This window comes from Geotrypetes seraphini, chromosome 6 (genome assembly GCF_902459505.1).
Source record: "Geotrypetes seraphini chromosome 6, aGeoSer1.1, whole genome shotgun sequence".
In the NCBI taxonomy this organism is placed as follows: Eukaryota; Metazoa; Chordata; class Amphibia; order Gymnophiona; family Dermophiidae; genus Geotrypetes; species Geotrypetes seraphini.
The window spans coordinates 180015116-180041295 of NC_047089.1; the positions used below are offsets into that span (position 1 = coordinate 180015116).

The following is a 26180-nucleotide window of genomic DNA, read 5'->3' on the forward strand; positions in this document are numbered from 1 at the left end:
GCACTTTAAACACGCTGCTTCGCGCCCTTCTACTGCCGATTTCCTCCGCCGCGTCTCTGATGACATCATCGGAGACAGATGCGGGAGAGGAAATTGGCAGTAGAAAACCGCGAAGCAGCGTGTTTAAAGTGCTGCCTACGCGGCTGGAGCCCGGAGGTTTGTCGGCGGTGGGAGGGTCAGGAGCAGGCCAGATCAGCAAAACAATGGCAGTAAAAGAAGGGGGAGGGGCCGAACGGAGCAGGTAAGAGAAGAGCAGATCGCAGTAAGAGAAGGGAAAGGGGGGGTGGGGGAAAATGCTGCTACTGCTATACAGGGACTTGGAGGGGAAGGGAAATACCGCTGCTGCTTCTGACCAGGAAAGGGGGGGATAGGAGGGAAGTGGGATGGAAATGCTGCTGCACAGGGAAATGGGGAAAAATGACAGACAGACAGCGGGAGGGAGGGAGACAGAAAGAAAGAAAGACACAGGGCAGGGAGAGGGACAGAAAGATAGACAGAGAAAGGGGGCTAGGGAGAGAGAGAGTCAGCGGGAGGGAGACAGACAGACATATATTCTAGCACCCGTTAATGTAACGGGCTTAATGACTACGTAATAAAACCCTAAGCGGCGCATGCGCACTCCTACCTGCGTGTTCCGTATGTCCGTGGCCGGAAGGAGTGCGCTTGCGTGCCTACAACTGCCCCACACTTGCGAAGGGAGAAGATACGGAAACAAAGAAAGACTGACAGCCAGCCAGGGAGAGAGACAGTAAGACAGGGGGCCAGGGAAGACAGAGACACACAGGGGGGACAGAGACAGAAAGAAAAGGGGGCAGGGAGAGAGATAAAAAACATAAAGTAAGAAAGAAAGAAACGCCTCAGCGACCCATTGTGCTAAGAAATGATTTTTTATCCATTTGGAATGTGTCGTTATCACCTAGAGCTCGTAGTTTGGTTCTCACACTGTAATTTCTCAGAAGGGGAGATCTCGAAGTGTTTGGGTATTTTTTTTTTTTAAACACTCGAAATTTGTATCAGTGAGATAGACTTTTTATGATACAGGTGGTTGGTTCACCTTGTTACAGAGGGGCATTTGAGGGGACAGTTGGTTCAGCAGGTAGGGTTAATTGACGGGTCCTAGGACCAGGAAGTATTAAAAACACAGTTCTTTGAGACAGTAGTATTTATTATTCAAACATGGGACCCGCACTGGGTGGAGTTTGGCTGGGAGAGTGGAAATACATATTCAAAAATTGTATTTGGATATTCATGTATTTGGTTTTTACTAGACAATTGTGCAACTGTATTATTCTGCTGGCTTTCTACGTTAGTAAAAAGATTTAAACTAAAAAAAAAAAAAAAAGCTGACAAACTTCCTGTCTCAGAAGATATTTAACTACATCTGCACTGACTTGGGACTATTGGCCTATCTTTGTGGGGAAAGTGAGAGAGGTCTAAACAACTGGTTCCTGAGTTTTTGTGCTAGGTCAGATTCAGGTTTCATATCCCTTGCATCAAGGATAAAGATATAACCAAAACATTCTTTAAAAAAAAAAAAAATAGGGGATCCTTGATAAGAACATAAGCAATGTCTCCGCTGGGTCAGACCTGAGGTCCATCATGCCCAGCAGTCCGCTCATGCGGCGGCCCAACAGGTCCAGGACCTCTATCTATACCCCTCTATTCCCTTTTCCAGCAGGAAATTGTCCAATCCTTTCTTGAACCTCAGTACCGTACTCTGCCCTATTACGCCCTCTGGAAGCGCATACTAATCTTCCGCTGGAATAAGGGGACATATCTAGTTCCCTTAGTAAATTAGATTCCAGAAATTAATTTTCTTGTAGAAAGATATCCTTACCTCTCCTCCCTGGTCAAGCTCCATAGTCTCCAAGTCAGTATCCACACGTGACTGACGAACACGTTCCCTTCGTGAACGTTCCTCCTATAAACAAAATTCATATATTTAAACATGCTTTATAAAAACCTGCCAGTATACCTGGCCTCTCCACCCACCAGCAAACCCTGGCCCATGCTTCCCATCTTTTTTTTTTAATAATTCTTTATTCTTTATTCGTTTTCAAATTAAACAACAAGTGCACAAAATAATATATTACAACAAATTATTCCTGAATAGCACTTTGATATCTGGCATATAAACATCTAGTAAAATCAATAACCCCCCTACCACCCACCCTTCATCATATTTTCAATAAAAATATACACATATTATATATCATAATATAACATAATATGTAACATTATTTCCAACTCCCTCCCCCCTTTAGTGTGCTAAAAAAGAAAACGAAAAGGAGACGAGAAGAAGTGATGACTATTCACTACAATATTTTGCCAATGGCCCCCATATTTTTATAAATTTAGTATATGTCCCTCTTTGTACTGCTATTGCTTGTTCCATTTTAAATATATGGCATAACGTAACCATGCTTCCCATCTAATCTCAACTCCCCAGATATATTAACCAGAGGCACTGGTAAGCAGGCCAAAGAACAACAGAAGAAGTCAACGCTGAAAGAAAAAAGACCACTTGGTCCTCCCAACCTATCATTTCTCCCAGTTTGTACTGTCATGTCATATCCAATCCATGACAAACTTGGTTTTACACAGTATATGAACTAAAACCTTTTGTCTGTGTAGTAAAATGTTGTATCCCTTGTGATCTTTTAAACTGATGGGGGTGGGGGCAGTTTAACGTGTTTCCTTTAAACTAGCCTGTAAATATCCAATCCCTACAATATTTCAGTGAAGTCTGGACAACACAATTATTTCCAGTGTCCTTGAGGAGCTGTAAAGTTACAACATTTTGTATTACAATTGGCTAAAAAAACTAGTGGATTGGTTACTCGATTAATAAACTCTAGAAGTGAATAGCCCCAAATCTGCTACAAACATCATGTCTTAACTGAGAAACATGGCCAAACAGATACGTTACAGGACATTATCTTTTCTAATCTTCTATTTTTGCATCGCTTGTACCTAGGTAGGCTCAAATATCCTACTTCTAAAGACAGACTTACTGTCCAGGGCTCACTCTGGAAGCTGCACTACAAATTTCTCCTAACTCTGCCTCCTACAGGAACTTTTTGTCAAACCTCAAAATGGTTATCTATCTGTCTGCCCCCCTCCTCCTAAAAAAGATTGTTTGAATCTTTAAAAACAGCCATTTAGATCACCTGTCTCTCAGGGGCTCACTCTAGAAAAGAGTCTCGCAAACTTTCCGGCCGGCAGCAAACTAAACCAGTGCCCTGGTCGGAAGGCACCCAGAAGTGTGCGGACATCGACATACGTCACACGCATGAGTGACATCATTGCATCGACGTCCGCACATACGAATAGGTCCATCTGGCCGTGACCCACTTTGGTGGAGGGATCTGGGAGGTGTGGGGAGAGGAGGAGAGATGCCAGCCAGGAGGAGAGTCATCAAGTGCCAGATGACTTCCTACAGGATGTGCCTCTCGCTGCAGGCAGTCAGCCGATGTGGACGACTCTCCTCCTTGCCAGTGTGAAGCGACACACCTGAAAACTCAGGAGGCACACAGTTTGCAATACACTGCTATAGAAGCTGCACTACAAATTTCTCCTAATTCTGCCTCCTATAAGAATTCTTTGCTTCTCTTTGTGAGATAGCCTCCACTCCCACACTGTGAACCCATGACAGAGGCTTTAGGTGTCTGGCCAATCAATCTTAGGCCTCTCCCAGTACATCCCAGAATGCACTAGGAAGAAGGCCTAAGACTCTAGTTGATCCAGTTGCCCAAGGCCCCTCCTATGGGAGGGGCCTTAGGCATCTAGCCAAATCAAGGTATTAGGCTCCTCCCTGGTGCATCCCAGAATGCACTGGGAAGGAAAAGGCCCAACATTTTCCAGTTGTGGGCCTATCAGCCGAAGGGTATATACCTCCCTATGACTGGGGGGGGGAGGGGGGAGTTGGGGATGATGATAGTCTCTCCTTGAGGGAGATCGCCGGTTGAGGAAGGGGTCAGTGGGTTGAGGGATGGTTGGTCGGTAACCGGGTTGGGGGAGGGTGTTCTGGCAGGAAGGAGTGGGCATCCCTCCTATCATGGTTGGTTTGGGGGGCTGGAGTCCCTACTTCCTATATTATCATTTGAGGTGTCTAATTCAAAGTGTATGTGTATACTTCTCCCTAACTGTCCTAATCTATTTTTGAAGTAGAATGCTAAACTATCCACGTCTGGTTTTAATGAGGCATCAGCAAGAACCTTTTTATTCAATATTAGTGAACTGAAAATCCTGAAGAGGCATTTTGAAGAGTTCCTTGACTGACTGATTAGTTTGTCATAGTATAGTTTTTTTTTTGTTCGGTTACTGCTAATTTATATTGTTTGACTCCTGTCCTCCATTTTATATAACATTCCCGATTCTGGTGTTTCCTCCAAGTTCTTTTCAGCTTCCATACATTTGTTCTTAATACTAGTAATGGCTCAGAGAACCATGGGTTGTTTTTCTGTTTCAGCTTAATAACTTTAATTGGAGCAATTTTGTCCAGGGTCGATGTAAGTAGAGTTTTATCTACATCAGCAGTCATGGGTTCTAATTGCTCTATAATGAATTGCCAGAATCTCTCTGCAGGTATCTTACTGCGTCTTGTCATATACTGTATGTTACTTCTTTAAAGCAAATGTTTTGGGCAGTTTTAAATAGAAATTTAGAAGATAATGGTCGGACCAGATAACTGGTTCCCATTGCACATGATCTATCTAAGGGAATTTTGAGCTTTCAGATACAGCTCTCTAACAAAATGTTTTAATATGTATTGTGTTGACAGAGGAAATAAATAGTATGCTATGTTAAAGTGTGTTTTGTCATCTGAATATTTTTTTTTACTGCTGTAATCATTTAGGCCCATTTAGGGAAAAATGCTTGAGTACATGAATAAATTCATATAAACCATTCTGAGCTCCCCTGGGAGAACAGTATAGAAAATTGAATGAATAAATAAATATTCTATAAATGGCGCTGTTTATTTAGGCGCCTCTGTAGGTGCTTTATGGCGCCTAACATCACTATAAGCATGGCTAATGCCAGAAGTGGTGTCAGGGACCATAAAGCACCTCTGGAAACTCGGTGGCTAATGCAGGAAGTGGCATCAGGTGCCATAAAATACCTACGGAGGTGCGATTGGCGTCAAAGGTAGGTGCTGGAAATTTAGGCCTTGAAAACCCTGGCCTACATTTTTGGCGCCTACCTTTGCCAGAGGCGTAATTCTCTAAATGGTGCCATCACGTGATTGACATGCAATCGGTGGTCATTTTTAGGGTGGCCACTGACAATGGCACCGTTTAAGAGAATCTGGGCCTTATTGTCTATGTCTAGGTTAATCTTGCTGTATACTGCTTTGGGAGAATTTCTTCAAAAAGGCAGTTCAGTACTTAGGTAAATATAAAAACATATACAATAGAGAGTAATTGTGTTAAGGACACCAGGGGTTCAGTCACTACTACATATGTTGATTCTGAATTGATCATACTGTTTTTTTCTACTTTGTACTCTTGAACATGAAACTGTTTAGCTCTTATCCTGATAAGAACTTGTAATTCTCATTATTACACTTGAGGTTAAGAAAATTTTTCTGAGCAGTGTATTTACTTTAAAATGAATACATGCCGATTTACTTTAAAGCCATGTAAATGGGGAGGAGGGAGGGAGTTAAAATGGTATACCATTAAGATGGATTATTTGAATAAAATGGGACCCTGTGCTAAAATAACATGACTTGGGGTAAAATAACCTGTCAATAACAGTAGCCCACATTGATAACATCTTCTAAATCCTACACCACACCCATTTCTGAGCCAAAATGGAACTCTTACCCTAATCAAGTCTTCTTTCTCAGTTTCATGCAGCTGATACAGGACCTTGGAGAGCTCAGAATCTGCTTCCATTTTACCAATTATCCTCTCCTTCTCGGCTTCACTCTGAGCACTGGCTAATAATGTACAGTACAAAACTGCAAAAAAAACAAAGGCAATGAGAATCCACTGGGAGGGTGAAAGTGTGCATATATATAGGCAGGGGCAGATATTACCAACAGAGAAGGCAAGTGCCTAGGAACAGAAGCCCTGCTATAAAAGTCACTCATTTTACATTAGCAGCTGTAGTGCCATATCACCATCACTGCTGATACTGGTTTTTGTTTTTTTGCTTTCTAATCTGTTAAGCTCAATTGCAACTGCACCTAGTAGCTCTTTCATTCTGACTGTGCTTGGTTGTCACCACAAATAAGCTAAACAGCACAATGAAAGGGGGAGCCAAATATATATATATACATACACAGCTACATGAATGTTTCAGAATCTTACATGGGAGCAAACTAAAAGAAAAAGTCATATTAAATGCAGGAAAGATCATCAAAGACAAAATTCAAAAATGTGGGAGAAATGTAGAGGAAACATCGGTGCAGCAGAGAGAACATCGGAGAGAAAACAAACAAACAAACAATGGAAAAAATTTAAGAAGAACTCTTACTCATCATCCGATGCTGTCGTAGCACTTTAATGAAATCAAAGGTGTTAAAGCCAAGTAGCAGAACTAACTGATTCTCACATTCACGATCATCACTGGCTGTCTAAGGAAGAAAGATGTGAAGGAGAGTAAGAATATGGCCAGTCCCATAGCTTGTCCAGCAAAGTCCCACCCTCCCCCACCAACCATCATCAGTATTGTCAGCTGAAAGAAGAATACAAAGAGATAAGAAGAGGACAGCTTTTGCCTCTCATAACATCTTCACCAGCAAGGACTGCTTATATTTAAAGCTGTATTACTATATCTAAAAGGTAGTGATTTAATTCAGTGGTTCAATGCATTTCTAGTTCAAACCCATTCACACAACTTAAACAGATGTATATAAGAACCTTCAGCAAAATATTAAACATTTGTCATTCTCTTACTACATGCAGGACACCTAATCTGTTCCTCCCCCTCCAGGGCACACCTCTTCACAGAATGCAGAATGTATAACCCACTAACTCTACCACAACCGACATATCCATCCTACTCCTCCACTTCCTAGGCAAACCCCCACATTCTATCTTCCAGATTCCTGATTTAAGTACCATCCCATCACAGAATAATTAACTCCCTTTCCTCCCTTCTTATTTTTATATCTACACCTTCTCAAAGACAGAGAGGACTTGGAAAATGCAAAGTCTGGGGTTATATTGCTAAAGAGAGTGCAAGTGCAATACCTTCAGAATCTCAAGCACCTCATCTGCTTTCTTCTGGGATACCATAGCATCATCATAAAATCGGCTGAGCTGCCGCTGAAGCCAAAAAGCATCAATGTCTCTAGGGTGTAGATCTTTCTTCTTGGAGTTCATCAATTCACTAGATGTAACAAGCTGGAAACAGGAACCACAATGACCGTTACAGACAAATACATACTCACAGAAATCATTTTGCTAAGGCTCACAAAGGCCCCTTCTATCACGTTTTTTAAAAAAAATCACTGGTCACTGCGGTAAAAGCTCCGATGCTCATAGGAATTCTATGAGCATCTGAGTTTTTACAGCAGCGGCCTATGATAAAAAAAACAAAACCCTAATGCCTCTTGATAAAAGGGGGCCAAAGCTTGTTATGCTAATTTTCCATTTTTACATATTGTGCAATGGACATGTTATTTCATTTAAACATGGAAATAAAGGTTTGCTTACTTTTGTTTCTCTGCTTTTAAATAATTTTTTCAGAATAACAAAGATACATCAGCCATAACTAGTAACTTTTCAATTACTCCAGCAGACCCACTGGCTATTGCACAGCATAGAAATTAAAATTTTATCTTACAAAGCAGTAAGGTATTTATATGCAGAGACCAGAGTTCACTCTGTTAGTGGTTGAATAATCACTGTAAAAATGGTTCATAACAGGGAGGATTTAATTTAAATCAAATCAATTTAAATCACTAGTCAGAAAGACTTGACTGAAATCATTTACATCGATTTGCAAAGGATGAATGGGGCCAAGGTCTTTTTCTCAACTCTGTATATTTTATAACATTTTTGCTATGAAGTAGCATATTATCTCTACAGATACAAATTCAGAGTTCTGAGAAATGCAAAACCACGCATCTGAGCATCTTCTAGACAGAAAAATTGCCTGTGATATTATGAATGGATTAATGAAATTCATTTACCAAAAATTGTACACATTGCATGACTATATAGCCTCATGCTACATAATTAAAAACTAATCCTTATTACCGTATTTTCACACATATAACGCGTGCTTTATACACGATTTTTACAAACCGTGCATAACCTTGCGCGTTATACAAATTTTTTTTACATAGTTTCCCCCCTCCCGACGTCCGATCCAACCCCCCCCCCCCCCGCAGGACCGCTCGCACCCCCACCCCGAAGGACCGCTCGCACGCACTCCCACCTGCACCCCCACCCTGAAGGACCGCTCGCACCCCCACAGCCTCCCGACCCCCCCATCATGTAGAAGCTCCTACCGGTGTCCTGCTGCTTCCTCTTGGCGGTCCCGGCCCTTCTGTGAGCCCTGCGCTGCTTCCTCTTCCGGCGGTCCCGCCCTTTCTCTGACGTCAAGCCCTTTTGCGCCGCTGACTCCCCAACTCCCTGACAATATCGGGCCAGGAGGGAGCCCAAGTCCTCCTGGCCCTGGTGACAACCCCCCCCCACCCCCGCTAGTTGTTCGGGCCAGGAGGGAGCCCAAACCCTCTTGGCCACGGCGACCCCCTACACCCACCCGCACTACATTACGGGCAGGAGGGATCCCAGGCCCTCCTGCCCTCGACGCAAACCCCCTCCCCCCAACGACCGCCCCCTCAAGAACGTCCGACCGCCCCCCCAGCCGACCCGCGACCCCCCTGGCCGACCCTCACGACACCCCCACCCCCCTTCCCCGTACCTTTGTGTAGTTGGCCGGACAGACGGGAGCCAAACCCTCCTGTCCGGCAGGCAGCCAACGACGGAATGAGGCCGGATTGGCCCATCCGTCCCAAAGCTCTACCTACTGGTGGGGCCTAAGGCGCCTGGGCCAATCAGAATAGGCCCGGGAGCCTTAGGTCCCTCCTGGGGGCGGGGCCTTGGGCACATGGGCCCAACCCGACCATGTGCGTCAGGCCCCGCCCCCAGGAGGGACCTAAGGCTCCCGGGCCTATTCTGATTGGCCCAGGCGCCTTAGGCCCCACCAGTAGGCGGAGCTTTGGGATGGATGGGCCAATCCGGCCTCATTCCGTCGCTGGCTGCCTGCCGGACAGGCGGGTTTGGCTCCCGTCTGTCCGGCCAACTACACAAAGGTACGGGGAAGGGGGGAGGGGGTGTTGTGGGGGTCGGCCAGGGGGGTCGCGGGTCGGAGGTTCTTGGGGGGGGCGGTCATTGGGGGGGAGGGGGGTTTGCGTCGAGGGCAGAAGGGCCTGGGATCCCTCCTGCCCGTAATGTAGTGCGGGGTGGAGGTAGGGGGTCGCCGTGGCCAGGAGGGTTTGGGCTCCCTCCTGGCCCGAACAACTAGCGGGGGGGGGGGGGGGGTCACCAGAGCCAGGAGGGCTTGGGCTCCCTCCTGCCCCGATATTGTCAGGGAGTTGGGGAGTCAACGGGGCAAGAGGGCTTGGGCTACCTTTTGCCCCGATTGTGTCGGGGAGTTGGAGGGGCAAGAGGGCTTGAGCTCCTTCTTGCCCCGATCGTGTCGGGGGTGCTGCAGTTGGCTGGGGCAAGAGGGCTTGAGCTCCCTCTTGCCCTGATCATGTCGGGGAGTCGGCGGGACAAGAGGGCTTGACGTTAGAGAAAGGGCGGTACCGCCGGAAGAGGAAGCAGCACAGGCGTAGGGCTCACAGAAGGGCCGGGAACGCCAAGAGGAAGCAGCAGGACACCGATAGGAGCTTCTACATGATGGGGGGGTGGTTGGGAGGCTGTGGGTCCTTCAGGGTCCTTCAGGGTGGGGGTGCTTGCGAGCGGTCCTTCGGGGTGCGGGTGTGAGCGGTCCTGCAGGGGGGGGCATCAGGCTTTCAGGGTGGGGACAGGACTTCAAGGGGGAGAGGAGAGTCGGGGCGGGCGAAAGGAGAGTCGGGGTGGCCAGAGGAGAGTCGGGGCAGGCGAAAGGAGAGTCGGGCGTCGACAGGAGAGTCGGGCAGCATGCGCGGTATACGGGTGTACGCAGTATACAAAAATTTCTTTACATATATTTCGGTTTCCTGCTAGCTATAACCGTGTGCGCGTTTTACACGGGTGCGCGTTATCTACGTGAAAATACGGTACATAAGAACATAAAAATAGCCATACTTGGTCAAACCAATGGTCCATCTAGCCCAGTATCCTGTTTCCACAGTGGCCAATACAGGTCACAAGTACATGGCGAAAACCCAAATACTACTACCACTTATCATTTCAATAGTACTGCCAGACGCACACAGCTTGACAGAGCTTACAATCTACCGTAATCAGACAGACAAACAGGATAATGGGGTAGGGAACTACAGAAGGAGTGACAAAATAGTAGTAACATTTCACAATACTAATCCCAGGGCAAGCTGTGGCTTATTTCATGATGAATTTTGAACTATAATATATCTCAAATAGAAAACTATCTTTAGATGGATTTCTTTTTTTTTAACATTCATTTTTATTGAAGAATAAGAACATACAAGGTTAGCCATATAACCAACATCATCATAAACAGAGGAACCAAATACAAAATAGTACCAGCTCTGGAATGCCTACCAGAATGCCCCAGAAACTGGACTGCCCCCAATGCCTTCAATAACCACAACCCCCCCCACACACAACCACACGAGTCCACACCTTAGAAGGAAGGAGTAATAGAAATAAACCTCCAGAAGCATGGCATAGTTCATGTGAGCAGAATCTCTGGCAGAATACACTCTAGCCTCATATTTACTCACAAAATTCCCCCACCCAATCCCACCCTCTCCCACCCGATATAAAAAACCCTCACATAGAGATAGTGTAGAGGTCTCATGTCCACCAACAAGAAGATACATTTCCCTGACATAAGAAACGGAATAAATATTACTCCACTTAAAATGTAGTAATAGTAAAATGTAGTGGAAATCAGCAATGGAAGCACAATGTATATTTGGAGAGCAACCCCTCCCATAACCCCAAACCACACAAGCCCCCCCCCCCCAACACAAACATCCAGCCTTGCTCTTTCCCTCGTAACATCCAGGTCAGTTATCATAAAACACAGGTCTTGCCTAATCTTCTCCCAACACTGAAGTTGGGGCCTGGTAGCCAAATGCCACTGGGTAGCAATGGTAAGCCTTGCAGCCAATAGCAAATTCAATATAAATTCTTTCTGACCCTTCGACAGAGTATCCTCCAATTTCCAGCCCAAGAGACAGACCTGAGGACCTCAACAAATATCCCCCAGAACTCTCTGAACTTAAAAAAAAAACTAGAACAGCATCCCAAAATTTCTGCACCACCTGACAGCTTCACCATATGTGATTAAAGGACCCAAAGTACCCACATCCCCTCCAACAATCCACAGTTGGACTTTTCCCCCATATGATATAACTGTAAAGGGCACATATACACTCTATGAATAACTTTATACTGTAATTGCTTATATTTGGTGGTCCAAGAACATTTATGTATATACATACCCAACACGGTCCACGTTTCGATAAGATAGTCTTCTTCAAGGGTCCCCTGAAAGTCCTATGGTGGTAGATACGTGGAAAAACTGATATGTGGAAAGTCATAAGGAGAACGCTGCTTAAAACCAAAGCTTTGGTTTTAAGCAGCGTTCTCCTTATGACTTTCCACATATCTACCACCATAGGATTTTCAGGGACCTCTGAAGAAGACTATCTTGTCGAAACACGGACCGTGTTTGGTCCTACGCTTTCGGCGTACTAGGTCTTTTAGGTTTTTATGTGGATCATATTATTTTTATGTGGATTGCTTTATTGTATTTTTGAATCTTTATATTTTTAATAAAGTCCACTTCAGGAATATCGTCACTCCACAGTGCTTTTTGGTTTTCCTCAGAACCTCTTTTCAACCATGCAATGTTTTAATGCTATAAACCCAGAGACCAGACCATCTTGCTTTACATTGCCTATCACTGGCAAATCACTTTTGTCCTTTTCAGATATTCACTCCCTTTATCACCCTCCAGACAGATATGACTAAGTAGCTCACATAATTGAGATTTAACATTGCTCTCTTGAACAGCATGAGAAACTGATGATTAGTTGAATACTTACGTTTGCAGATAGGGTGCAGCGTACAACTGCCTCATCGCCCTCTGTGTCTTCATCCGATGCCTCATCACGTACTTCTCCATAAGCATCCTCATCACCTTCCTGTAATGAAAAGTATAGCTCCATTGCCAAAATAAAATCACACAAAGCCCACAAACCACTCTGTCCCTTTTAAAATATACCACACCCTTATTTCTCCACTCTGATGTCAACTACTTTGCATGAACATTTAAAATTTTTAAAAACTACTTCAAATCCTTGCTATGTTTTCCAGCATCCTGTTCACATGGGTGTAAACAACTGGACTGTGTGAAGCACAGCACATAGACTGAAAAGAACTAGCAACAACCAACAATTATACCAAACACACGTCAAAAAAGACTGCACAGCAAGGAAAACAGGCATTATCATACTTTATGGTAAAGTAATCTCTCATTAAAAGTGTGTGTGAGGGGTGAAATTTAAACCATTTACTGATGATTAAATGAATTGCACAAATCACAAAACATAACTCTAAACGATAGCCCACCAAAGACTATCAAGTCAAATATTATTCAGTTTTCTCCCCTCAATCCCTTATCAAACCCATCCTCCTGCCTTTTCTCAAAACCCCAAAACCCCCAACAAACCAAATAGCAAGTGCTATCGATCCCTCCCCCTGCTTTCAAGGGAATCAAAGCTCAAACCTAAAGGACTTCACACACTGTGCATCAGACCAATTTCTAGGAAGCTATCAAGAAACTATTTATATCTTCAAAGGCATGAGGATGAGGAAGGGAATATGAAGAGTGTTTGTTGCTACTTTTAATGATCAAGGTTAGCTAAGGTCTGCTCTAACAACCACAAAGCCAATACTCTGGTCTACGACTAATGTACTTTCTGGTTGGTGGAAATTATCTTCACGTGCAGTTAGGTAATATTGTAACATAGTTTACTATATTACTTTACTGTACCTGATAGAAAATTCCACCAATGAAAAAAGTACATTAACTAATAAGATAAAAGATTTATCTATCATAGCATGTTTAGTAAAATATGACCACAGATAAGGACCAACAGGTTCATTCACTGTGTCCAGCTGTTCTCCTTGGTGGATTCCTACCATTTTGTGAACAGCAGCATATGTACATTTCCATACTTAATAATAATATAAATTAGCATATTGGTTTATGAACATTAAGAACATAACAGCAGACATACTGGGTCAGACTGATGGTCCATCTAGCCCAGTATCCTACTTCTAACAGTGGTCAATCCAGATCACAAGTACCTGGCAAAATTCCAAATAGTAGCAACATTCCATGATAACAATATGTAACTGTACAATGACTACAGGAACATGTGTTAATATTCAATCTTATATTAAATACTTTTATTTAAATCTACCTTTTACAATACTGTTATAATTCTACTAGTCTTATAGCCCGTTACATTAACGGGTGCTAGAATATATGTGTGTGTGTCTGTTTTTATTTCTTTCTCTCTCTCTCCTTAGCCGCTTTCTATATTTCTTTTTTTATGTCTTTCTTTTTTCTCGGCTGACCACCACCACCACCCTTGGCTGCTCCCCCTGTCCATTCTCCCTTCCTTTTACCTCCCCTGTGTCCACCACCACCCCTTCACTGCTCCCCCTGTCCAGCAGAAGGCCTCTCTTCCTTTTTCTTCCCCCCCTGTCCAGGGCTGTGGAGTCGGAGTCGAGGAGTCGGAGGAAATTTCGGGTACCTGGAGTCGGAGTCAGAAGTACAAAAAACTGAGGAGTCGGAGTATTTATCTACCGACTCCATTTTTGAACTTGGCATACCAATCACGAGCGATTCTTTCAGCTATAGCACCCACTATATACACAGCACAAATGTTGCGAGCAGTTTCTGCGGCCTTAGAACCTTGATTAAAAGCAAAAAGAAGGTGGTGTTGAAATTGCTCATTTCTCTCAACTTGACATTCCATTTTAACGATCTGAAAATTAACCAGTGCTGTGGAGTCGGAGTCGAGGAGTCGGAGGAAATTTCAGGTACCTGGAGTCGGAGTCTGAAGTACAAAAAACTGAGGAGTCTGTCGGAACATTTATCTATCGACTCCACAGCCGTGCCCCTGTCCATCAGCACCTCTTTCCTGCTCCCCTTGTCCATCAGTAGGCCTCCCTTCCTTTTTCTGCACCCCCCTGTCCATCAGCACCTCTTTCCTGCTCCCCCTGTCAAGCAGTAGGCCTCCCTTCCTTTTTCTTCCACCCCCCCCCATCCATCAGCACCTCTTCCCCTGTCCAGCAGCACCTCGTTCCATTTGTTACAGTAACGGGTGCTATAATAACCCTACCTATACCCTGACACCACCCATGCCCCACCTGTACCATGGCTGGATCATGCCTCCCACTGATCCCAGTCCCACCACCTCACCTTTCACCATTTCCGTAGTCCTCTGTACCCTTTTGGCCCTCATACCATTTCCATCTCTCATACCATTTCCATCTACCACCTCTATTTGACCCTGTGCCACCCCTTTTGCCATCTTTTCATTTCAGGTCCCCTCATCTGTCTCTCTCCTGCTCCTTCCATTCTCCCTGAATTCCCCTGTCCAGCAACACCCCTTCTCTGCTCCCCTCTGTCCAGCAGTAACAGCATCCATAATTCAGCAGCTCACAATCAACACGTTTGCCACTACCAAATCCTCCTTTTTTTTCCTTAGGAACCTTTCAGTCATGCCGCCACAGCCTTCACTCCATGTGGCCTGCTAAAGACAACATGCCATCTCCAATGAAACCCCCTCCCTCCATCATGTCCACACTTGGAGGCCTGTTTCCTACCACCGGACAAATATTTGTCGGCATTAAACCCAGTCCACGGCTGATAATAACACCTCTGCCCCCTCTCGTTGCTCACACTGTGCGTTTACCTCCTTTCGCGTCTGCCCTCCGCCACAGACGCTTCAAGCCGCCGCGGCCTGCAGGCGCTGACAGTTGCCGTGTGCGCATGCCTGAAGCCGAGACGCGAGTGTGGGGACGTTTCTGGTCAAAGTTTATTTTTAATTTTGAAGGTGTCATGGCAGCTCCCCTCACGATCGCCGCCTTTGTCGGAATCCTTCTTCGTGAGAGGACCCACTGCAGCGGCGCAAGGTGGAGAGCAGAGAGGCTTGTCTGGCACGCATGCGCACTCCTACCGGCCACAACCCGACAGATCAGATCTCAGGGAACACGCCGGTAAGAGTGCGCATGTGCGCTTAGCATTTTATTATTATAGATGAGTTTTGAGGTATATTTCTTTCTGTTATTTTCTCCTTGTTTGTTTGGCTTGGACTATGCTGATTGAAAAACAGGTGAAAGCAATAAAAGGATAATGCCAAACAGTTCAGGAAACAGCAGAAGGATCCGCTAACTTACTTCTTCATCAGATTCAAACTGCACATTCACTCCATAAGTCTCATCAATATTATCATCTAAAAGGAAGAAAAAAAAAATGTCTGAATGAGACAGGAAAGCCATGTATGAAGATGAGAATACAATCTCGACTAGATGATCAAGGTACACAAAACAAGACTGACCTACACACAGGTTTACCAGTCTACTTCAGGCTTGATCTGCAGCAGTACCTTAGAGAATGACACAGAGACAAATTTGTCCCCATCCCCACGGGATCTATCTCCATCCCCACAAGTTCTGTCCCTGTCCCACCCCTGCAAGTTTTGTCCTCAACTACACAAGTCTCAAACACTTTAAATCATAAGTGTTTCAGGCTTGGGTGGCTGAGTAAAGAGCTTGCAGGGATGAGGCAGGGGCAGAACTCGCGAGGACAGGATGTCATTCTCTATGCTGCTATTTCAGAACTGAAACTAATATCACTCTGCCAATACACCTCAATCCTGATAGGTAATGTTTATTGCTGTTTCAAGACTAAGATGTACATTTACAGGTTTGTCAAAGCATCTTAATCCTGACCTGTAACACCTCATGCTATTACACAACAGATATGAACACTCAGCTTTGCAAAACACACCTAAATCCTATCCTTTGACACCCCCTATTTCAGTACTGAAGTAAGCCATAAAAACATTTGTATCTTACCCATATTTTGAATCTCCTTATCACCACCATAGTCTGTCATCTTTTTGCCCAAGTTCACCAGAACGTGGTAGCGAGTGTCATCTGTCTGCCCAAGCAACTGATCGATTTCCTTACGCCTTTCTTTATCCCTGAGTTTGTCATTCTTAAGGACAGCAAGGACTTCATCAGCAGCTCCACAAAGAATATCTCTAGGCTGCAAAGAAGATAAACAAATTACTAAGAACACCTCTCTACCAAAGGGTAAGGACTCCATAGCACCAGGGAATATAATACCAATACCTCCCTAATAAAATTCTGAAATCTCCAGCAATACTCCCTCTAAGAATTAACCAGGTGTTTTGCAAATTTTTTCCCATGTGAGTGACAAGTTCTAAAAATTATTTTTCATGTGAGCAGCAAACTCTAAAAAAAAACAAAAAACAATTTTCTAGATTTACAAGTATTTTGTGAGTGACCATGTAGTCTGTCAGCGACACTCCTAGAATGTATGAGCAATTGCTCAAATGCACAGCTTACAGGGAACATAGCTCTCCAGTACAAAGATCATTCATGGTTCTCTGGTAATATAACAATATTGGTAGGTTCGTGTCCCAGGAATATGTTAATGCTTCTAGGAAGACAACCTGTTCTCAAAGTACTTCTGGATAAAACACTTAGTTACATAGGGATATAATGCTGTCACCTGGTCTTACAAACCCTCTGGTTAAAACAAGTAACTTCCATAGTTTCTCAGGACCCCTGAATAGACACTACAGCTTTCGGATACTAATTTTATTACCTGGTCTCCAAGGGCTGCCTGGATAAAACTGAGCAGTACTTCATAGGTCTCCCGAGTTTCCTTGGTCTTGGGTTTGTATATAATCCCCACCATCTCATCAATGCCCTCTGAAAGCAATGTAAAACCTTTCATCTTATTGATGTCATGTCTGTCCTCATCACGCTTCCTCCTCCTGATAGGAGCAACATTAAAAGCAGAGACAGAAAGAGCACAAGCTAAGATGGTGTAGATTATTTATTTGTGATCCTAACCATCACCTCTCTCTTCTAAAAAACACATTGTACAGTTTTCCTCATTGATACTCATGGCAAAATGATCCATTTTATTATACCTGTATCAAATGTTAAATTCTAGCAAACTATTCACCTTTCATGCAGCATGCCTATAAACTGCAAGAGATCAAGCTGAAAGAAAAAAAAATACATATGCAAAACTGCAAGCGATCAAGCTGAAAGAAAAAAAAAAATACATATGACAAGGCCAGCCTATTAGGCAGAACTAGCAATTGCCTAGGACAACAGCTTATGGGAAGGCAAAAGAGCAACTACAGTCAAGACAACTACACACAGTAAAAGAAACAGGGAAGAATGGTTTTGAAGTGATCATGTTGTTGTGAGGAGGGGGGGGGGGGCAAGGGACCTGAAAGTTAATTGGCGTGCAAGGCTGAAAGTTTGCCTAAAACGCCAAGCAGAGTCATCCACACTCATTCAAATCCCTAAGTAGGTCTGACACGTAAAAACAAACATTTTACTGATCTCAATAGCAGAAATTCTAAAGGGAAAAGAGATGTAGCGAAACTTAAGTCTACGATTAAGTGTACGATACAAGGTAAAATTGTGTATCTCCAGTAGTTTTCTACGGCCAGAGGTAAGTCGGATAACTCTCTCTAGCCACAGAGTTTGGAACATCGGCTCACTCACTTTGCTCGCCTCTCCTCCTGCATCTGGGGTTTGGTTCTTTGAGCCTTGTCGCCCATGCGGGTGCCCTCCAGCTTCCCAACCAGCGAAAGCACTTCCCCAGTAGGCTCATCGCGCCGGGTTCGATCAATCAGAGAGCGATCCGCCTGAAGTACGAGGTTGGAGTTCTGGAAGAGACACCGCACAGCGTCGGCAAAATGTAAAACTAGGAACCTGAACTGTAAACAGATCACGACCACACAGAATTCCACCTCCCAAAACGAAAAAGGGGCCGAAAAGCTCTGGCTCTGCATCACTCACCGCTTTATACTCATACTGTAGGCTTCGAGCGGTGACATCCGCCATCCTCCCTCACTGTAGCAACCTTCAATACCGAGCTAGCTCCAAAACAGTATCTGGTCCCGAAAAAACGCAGCTTTACTCGTCTCACTCCACGTTACGACAATGCCCGACTTCCGCTTCCGGGGCACCTCGATCTTCATATTCTACCGGGGGAAATGTATTTTGCATAGCATTGTTGAAGATGATGGGGGAGGAGAGATCATGTTACTTAAACAGTTAGGAGAGACAAATTCTGTTTTTTTAAATGTTATTTTAATATATGAAGATATAACATGCGTAAGCTTAAAAAGACTACTACAGCTTCCGTCCATATTTTAAAAAAAGGTAGCTCGGGGTAGGTTATAGCAAGATGTAGCACATTTTTGCTGCGATCATGGTAATATGCATACATTTGTTTTATCCAGGTTGATGTAAAATTGTATAGGGAATATTTGCAATATTTAATTCGCGTTTGAAAAAGGTGTGAGCTAAATTGGTTATCAGTACTTTACAGAACGAAATTTAAACATTAATGGTTTTCAAAGTCCCCAGACAGAATGAGCTAGAGCAGTGTACTGTTTTTCAACCTTTTTACACCTATGGACCGGCGGAAAAAAAATAATTTACACCTATGGACCAGCAAACTAATAGGACTGAAATTTTAAAACCCCGTTTCTTCCCCATCTCTGCCAGCTCGGTCCTCGCAAACCCATCTGATCCCATCCATACAAGCCTCAGTTATGATTTTATATTTAATGTATTTTATTAAAGTATAAAAAGAAACAATATTCTGTACAATTTTCATTTTATAAATACAAATAATACAGAGCAAGGATCAACAAAACCCCTGTCTCCCCTCCCCTTCACATATTTCCCCTCTACTATCAAGAAAACTGAATAAGCCAAATTATTACAGAATGCTACACAGAAATATCATGCTAACAGAATACCAAGGTCACACATAGCAAGAATGGTGTTAGGGGAATGCAACTAGGGCAACTGCCCCCTGGTCAGAGAGAGCCCTAAGCCAGCTGGAAGCTAAAGAAGCACTGTCTGGGCTTTACAGTCCCCAGTTATGTCCAACACCAGCTTTAGCAGGATATTTATTTCAAATCTGATATAGTCTAATCACAAAATAGAAATAAAATTATTTGTTTCTATCTTTTGTTGTCTCTGGTTTCAGCGTTCATCTTCTTTTCACACTCTTCCTTCCAGCGTCTGCCCTCTGTCTCTTCAATCCAGCATCTGCCCCTTCCATCCACTGTCTGCCCTCTCCCCCTTCCATATGGTATCTGTCTTCTTTCTATGCCCCTCTCCATCTTTCCATCCAGCCTGTGCCCCCTCTCTCCAGCTTCACTGCTCTCTTCATTTTTATCTCTCCTACACCAGATCTAGCATCTTTGTCCCTCTCTATTTCTCTGCTGATCCCATTCCCATCGCTCTACTTTCTCATTCCTGTCTCTCCCCTTCCCCTCCTCTAATTTCCCTGCCTGCTGTTTCCTTCCTTTTTCCTTCTCCCTTCCCTCCTCCCCCTGTCCAGCAGTAACTCTCCTCCCTCCCGGTCCAGTAGCAGCTGTCCCTTTTTTTCTCTTGTCCAGCAGCTTCCCAGACTCCTTTCCCTCCTCCCCTACCAGCAGCATCTCTCTTTCTCCCTCCCTCCAGGTCCAGTAGCAGCTGTCCCTTTTTTTTCCCTTGCCCAGCAGCTTCCCAGCCTCCAACAGTGGCTTTCTCCCCTCCTAGCAACTCTCCGTTCTTGCCAGCATAGTGATTCACTAAGGTAGCCTTGGGTCCTTTGATGGATCACGCTGCCTCTGAGGAAAGAGGAAGTTGCATCATCAGATGCGGCCGCAACTCAGCAAAAGCCCCAAGGCTGCCTTAATGAATTGCTGGCTGGTAAGTACTGACAGCTGATGGGAGGGAGAAAGCCACTGTCTGAGGCTACCCATGATATCACCGGTCCTGTGCGGACCGGCAAGAATTTTCTGCGGACCAGTGGTTGAAGAACAGTGAGTTAGAGCAGTGGTTCCCAACCCTGTCCTGGAGGACCATCAGGCCAATCGGGTTTTCAGGCTAGCCCTAATGAATATGCATGAGAGAGGTTTGCATATAATGGAAGTGATAGGCATGCAAATCTGCTCCATGCATATTCATTAGGGCTAGCCTGAAAACCCAATTAGCCTGGTGGTCCTCCAGGACAGGGTTGGGAACCACTGAGCTAGAGTACTTAAATAATAACCTAGCCTTTTACACACCGTTGAGGTCTCTAAGGTCCTCACAAGTAGCATCACTATTATTATTTTGATATAGCTTTCAATCCTTAACCCCACTCCTCTGCCCTCCAACCCAACCCGCTGATTAACTGTATCCATGACATCCTATTTAGATTGTAAGCTCTTTCTTACTCTTTGTGACTGTGCAGCGCTGCGTGCGTCTGGTAGTGCTATAGAAATAATTAGTAGTATAAAAAGAAATTGCAGAATATGATAGCTGTAACAATGGCTTTCCTAGACAGTAATATTTGGGGTGGCAACAGGGAAACAAGCCAAAGTGATGTTTCCATGCATTATAATCATTTCCCACTCCTCCCTCCCCAACACACACACACACTTTTAACTAAGCTGTAAGAGACACTAAAAGAAAGCCCCAAGGGTCTTCTGTTCATAAAGAATCCCGGACAGCAGTTTCACCTTTTTTCCACTCTAATTTCTAAATTTCCTTTCTAGTATCCATTTTTTCATCTTTCTCACTGGTTCTTTCTGCGTTGCTGCTTTCTTCTTTGCCTTTGATACTTCTTTATTCTGCTTATACACTTCCATTCTTCCCTCCCCTCCTCCTCATCCCTCACATACTGCTCTCTTCTTACCATAAATCCCCTTTTCCTCCCACATATCTTCTCCTTCCCCTGTCATCTTTTCTTATTCTCTCTCCTCTTCCTTACCTCCACCAATTTCATCTTTCCCTCCTTCACACTTGCGTCTTTTTCTCCATCTTCACTCTCCCTCCTACCTTACCTTCTCTGCTCCTTCATTTTTCCACTTATCCTTCCTCCTGCACCCTTAACTATACTTTCCTTTTCCATTTTCCTCTTCCACCACCCCCACTGCTCCTTCTCTCTTGCCATTCTTTTTCTACCTCCATAAACCTTCCCATCTCATTTCTTCCCACTTCCTCCAATCTTTCCTCTCTCCCTTCCTTACCATGTCCACTCATTCTTGGTCCCCTTTCTCTCTGTGCCTACACTCTTCCATAATACCCTGGATCCTTTCTCACCTGATTCAATTTTTCTGCTTTCGCTTATTCAGCTCTGCTCATGGCCAGCCATCATATGACACTGTTTGTGCCCCATGCTGCCTTCCCCCCCCCCCCCCAGAGCTGGCAGCAGGAGCAACACCTTACACAGCATCAGCTTCCTGTGTTACACAGGGCCAGGTCTTGTGATATGGGAACCTGTGCAGCTCAGTAAGATGAGGCTATGTAAGGATCGCTGATTGTGCAGGGGAGGATTAATACCCATTTTTTGTTTTTGCTGCAGGGGTGGCTAAAGGGAGTTAGGTTCCCAGTTGTAGTTTTAATTATCTTGTCCGAGATGTGGGGGGACAATGTCTGTAACGTGGTGGAGTCGAGGCGAGACAGTATTTTGTCCACTTTATCAGCGAAGTAGTCTAAGAGCGTTTCACTGTCAAGTTTGGTGTATCTTTTTTGTTAGCTGAAAAATGTTTTTTTGATCTATTGGGAGTCTAATAGTTATTGGGAATAGTATATCTTTTTAAACTTCCAGGGTGGTTTTTTAAATATTCTTCCTGCAGTTCCTTCCATTTGGACCTGTCACTGTTAAGCCTGGATTTGTACCATTTCCTTTCAGCTTTCTTTAGTTCTCTTTTCTTAGTTCTTAAGTCATTGGTAAACCAGGGGGAAGAGTATTTGTGAAGATAGGATTTGATCTCTTTGGTGCTAGCCCTTCGTATAGGGTTTTTACCTCAGTGTGCCAGTCCATGGCAGCCTGTAGAGAGATCCTCTAAGTCAGGGGTGTCCAACCTGTGGCCCAAGGGCCGCATGTGACCCCGTGAAATATTTTGTGTGGCCCCAGTCGAGGGTAATGCAGTGTTTTTCTCTGCTGCCCCTGGGTGTTTACCGTCTTGCTGGCTCTCTCCTCTGTCTTGCTGCAGCATTTGCACGTTTGTGCGGCCCCAGAAACATTTTTTTTGGCCAATGCGGCCCAGGAAAGCCAAAAGGTTGGACACCCCTGCTTTAAGTTGATGGCATTGTTGTATATCTTCTTCTGTTGGGTTTGCTTCTTGGTTGACTTGTTGTGTAGGTGTGGTTGAATGTGATCTAATGGTGATCGGACCAGGGTACTGGTTTGGTGATGCAGCCAGGAGTTCCTGTGGTGATGGAGCATCTTTTTGAAGAAAGATTAAGTCTAGGATGTAGTCTGCAGAATGAGTCAGTGAGGGGACCCTTTGCTGGAAGCCTAGGTTTGACAGTGAAGTGATGAAGTCTGCTGGGATCTGGTCTTGTTTGGGTAGCTTGCAAAGTTAGTCAGCAAGTATGATGACCCAGTTGTAGGTGATGACCAGTTTGCTAAGGATAGATAGCAGATCATCTAAGATGGCCATCGGATAGTGCAGTGCTCTGTATATCAAGGTGAAGGTTAGGTCTCTGTTGTGACCCACCAAGAAGGTGTGGCACTCCAATACATCTAGTGCAGTGGTTTCAAACTCACAGCCTGCCAGGTACTATTTTGAGGCCCTCGGTATGTTTATCATAATCACAAAAATAAAACAGTTTCTTGATCATATGTCTCTTTAGCTATAAATGACAATAGTATTATTAAGACTTAGCCAAAAGGAAAGATTTATAAACTATAAAAAGTTTTACCTCATGCAAAATTGGGAGTGACTATAGATAAACATCTCACTTTAGAACAAGGATCTCAAAGTCCCTCCTCGAGGGCTGCAATCCAGTCGGGTTTTCAGGATTTCCCCAATGAATATGCATTGAAAGCAGTGCATGCACATATATCTCATGCATATTCATTGGGGAAATCCTGAAAACCCGACTGGATTGCGGCCCTCAAGGAGGGACTGTGAGACCCCTGCTTTAGAACATCATACTGATCTGTTATTGAAGAAATGCTTTGCTGTGCTCTGGAAATTTTACACTATTAAGAAATACTTTCATTAAGCTTCATTCTGTCTGTTAGTGGAGTCATCCATTTTAAGTATTCTTGATTATTATAATGTTAATTATCCCAGGACAAGCAGGCAGCATATTCTTAACGCATGGGTGACGTCACCGACGGAGCCCTGGTACGGACCTTTTTAACTAGAAAGTTCTAGTTGGCCGCACCGCGCATGCGCGAGTGCCTTCCCGCCCGACGGAGGAGTGCGTGGTCCCCAGTTTCTTCGTTTCCGCGGAGTGAAGACGCAGGTGTTTTCAACGGTCGTTGAAAAACTAATTTTTGCCTTCCCGCTCGCGTATTTTCTCTCTTTTTTCCTTTTTTCTTATCGGATTCCCTTTATTTTTGTTTAAAAAAAAACAAAAAAAAACGTCGAGTTTTCTTTATTTTTTCAGGCCGGCCCCGGCGGGGCCTGTTGCCACCATACAGGCCTCCGGATTCAATTTTGCCGGAGGCCGTGTTTCCCTTCATGCCCCTTCAACCGGGTTTTAAGAAGTGCCAGCGGTGTGCACGCCCGATCTCCCTCACCGACCCACACAATTGGTGCCTCCAGTGCTTGGGTCCAGAGCATCGGGCTGACACCTGCACCCGCTGTGCTACGCTTAAAAAGCGTACTTTGAAAAATCGGCAGATCCAGCAAAATATTTTGTTTGGTACCGGATCTGCTATGGAACCGGCTGCGACGTCGACGGCACCACAAAAGTCGGCACCGACGACATCGACACCACCGGACCCTTCCTCGGGGTCGTTGGGCCCAGGTAAGCCGGCTAAGAAGCCTCCCACTTCCCTTGAGCGCCCTCCTGCCACTGTTGCGACACCGGCCCTCCCAGCGCCGCACCGGCCCCACAAACACTCCGCTCCGATCTCGGTGAGTGCCTCATCATCGGCCTCCTTATCGCCGGAGCGTAGAACGGCACCTATGGTACCGAAGAAGAAAAAAGCGGTACCGGTGCCTCCCCTGGACGACCGCATCGCGGCCATACTCCAAACACAGTTACAGGAGCAGCTGCAACAACAGCTCCAACAACTGTTGCCGGCGTTGCTGGCACTGCACCTTCCGGTACAGGACCGGTCCGAGCCTCACACTGTCCCATCGGTGTCGACCCCCTCGGTACCGATTAATACTGTCCCAGGAACGACATCGGTCTTCCTCACCCGGTACCGCCTCGGTGCGCTCAGGCAAATCTCTTTCAAAGACCCGCCATGCCGAGCCCTCCACACCGATATCCAAACGTACGCACCCCGACGTTAGGGACCCAGATTTGTGGGAAGACTCCCCTCACGGTACCGAGGAGGACGCTTCATCAACCGATGAAGAACCCTCCATGACCGACACCGTCTCCAAACCAGAGCAATCCTCTTTCTCCAAATTCCTTAGGGAGATGTCAGCAGCTCTTTCCATTCCCTTGGAGTCCGACTCTTAAAAAGTCTCAGGCTTTCCTCGATGCCCTAGACTTTGAGCAACCTCCCAAAGAATTTTTGAAGTTGCCCGTCCACGACATCTTACGGGAAACTTTCTATAAAAACTGGGAAGCTCCCCTCACGGTTCCTGGAGCCCCTCATAAATTGGATAGCTTATACCGGGTTATCCCAATCCCAGGGTTTGATAAACCTCAATTGCCCCACGAGTCCCTCCGGTGGAATCTACCTTGAAAAAATCTCAGGGTTCCAGAGTATATGCCTCCACCCCTCCTGGCAGAGAGGGAAAAACCATGGATAAATTTGGTAAGCGCCTTTTCCAAAATGCCATGTTAGCCAATAGAGCCAACAACTACACCTTCCACTTCTCCTTCTACATGAAGCATCTGGTGCAACAGCTCTCCTCCTTACAGAAATATCTTCCTGAACGTAAGGTTCCTCTTTTCCAGCAACATATTTCTAGCCTCCTCCAACTCAGGAAATTCATGGTTCGCTCCATCTACGACTCATTTGAGCTGACCTCTCGCGCATCTGCCATGGCGGTGGCCATGCGCCGTTTGGCATGGCTGAGAGTCTCTGACCTAGACATTAACCACCAGGACCGCCTGGCTAACGCACCTTGTCTGGGTGATGAACTCTTCGGAGAATCCCTGGACTCGACCACCCAGAAGCTCTCGGCACACGAGACCAGGTGGGACACTCTGATCAAACCTAAAAAGAAGACTCCATCTGCTCGCCCCTACAGGCAACAGTCTTCTTACCAACGCAGGTTCTCGGCCAGACCTCTCAACCCGCCTCAGCATACCCAAGGAAGCTCTGTCATTGTCTTTAAGCTAGGTTTGGTAATTAGGAAGATGTACCAGTTATTGTCTGCGAGGAGATCATTTAGTATAATGTCTTTGTCGTTTAAGGACCTTGCATTTGTCAGTGTAATTTTGAGGTTATTGGGGGGGGGGGGAGTGTTGATGGTGATAGGTCTAAGATAGTGGGTCTGTGCACTAAGGATTTGCTGCAGGGAAGGTGACAGCTCACTATATCTATCCTGGCCTGTGATGACTGGGATGTAGGACTACATGCTGGCAAGGAAGGTAATTGGCACAAAATAGGAGAGCAGAGATTGTGGCATTGGCAGTGTAATTATTATCTAGGGGCTGCTATTTACCTGGATACAAGTTCATGAGAAATGCCACAGGATGAAAATTCCTCTCTTAGGCAGTAAGAGAAGAGCTTCCCGTCCTGATAAGTAAAAATTTATTAAAATACCCTTCAATTAAGAGGTTCTTAATAGTAATAATAATAAAATATGTGTA

At 45.0% G+C, this 26180-nt stretch overlaps 1 protein-coding gene across 1 annotated transcript in view; it reads right to left on the bottom strand.

Annotated features, from left to right (window-relative positions):
* Nucleotides 1-18434, bottom strand: part of SNRNP200 (small nuclear ribonucleoprotein U5 subunit 200) — a 167092-nt gene extending 148658 nt beyond the window's left edge. Inside the window, exons 1-10 of the mRNA XM_033948563.1 lie at nucleotides 18252-18434; nucleotides 17955-18118; nucleotides 17035-17206; nucleotides 16257-16449; nucleotides 15576-15631; nucleotides 12206-12304; nucleotides 7203-7355; nucleotides 6484-6583; nucleotides 5829-5965; nucleotides 1838-1921 (exon numbers count right to left, since the gene is read on the bottom strand). Of these exons, the coding sequence (XP_033804454.1) occupies nucleotides 1838-1921; nucleotides 5829-5965; nucleotides 6484-6583; nucleotides 7203-7355; nucleotides 12206-12304; nucleotides 15576-15631; nucleotides 16257-16449; nucleotides 17035-17206; nucleotides 17955-18118; nucleotides 18252-18296 (1203 nt within the window). The 5' untranslated portion in view covers nucleotides 18297-18434. The remainder of the gene's footprint in view (nucleotides 1-1837; nucleotides 1922-5828; nucleotides 5966-6483; nucleotides 6584-7202; nucleotides 7356-12205; nucleotides 12305-15575; nucleotides 15632-16256; nucleotides 16450-17034; nucleotides 17207-17954; nucleotides 18119-18251) is intronic.
* Between the last annotated feature and the right edge of the window lie 7746 nt (nucleotides 18435-26180).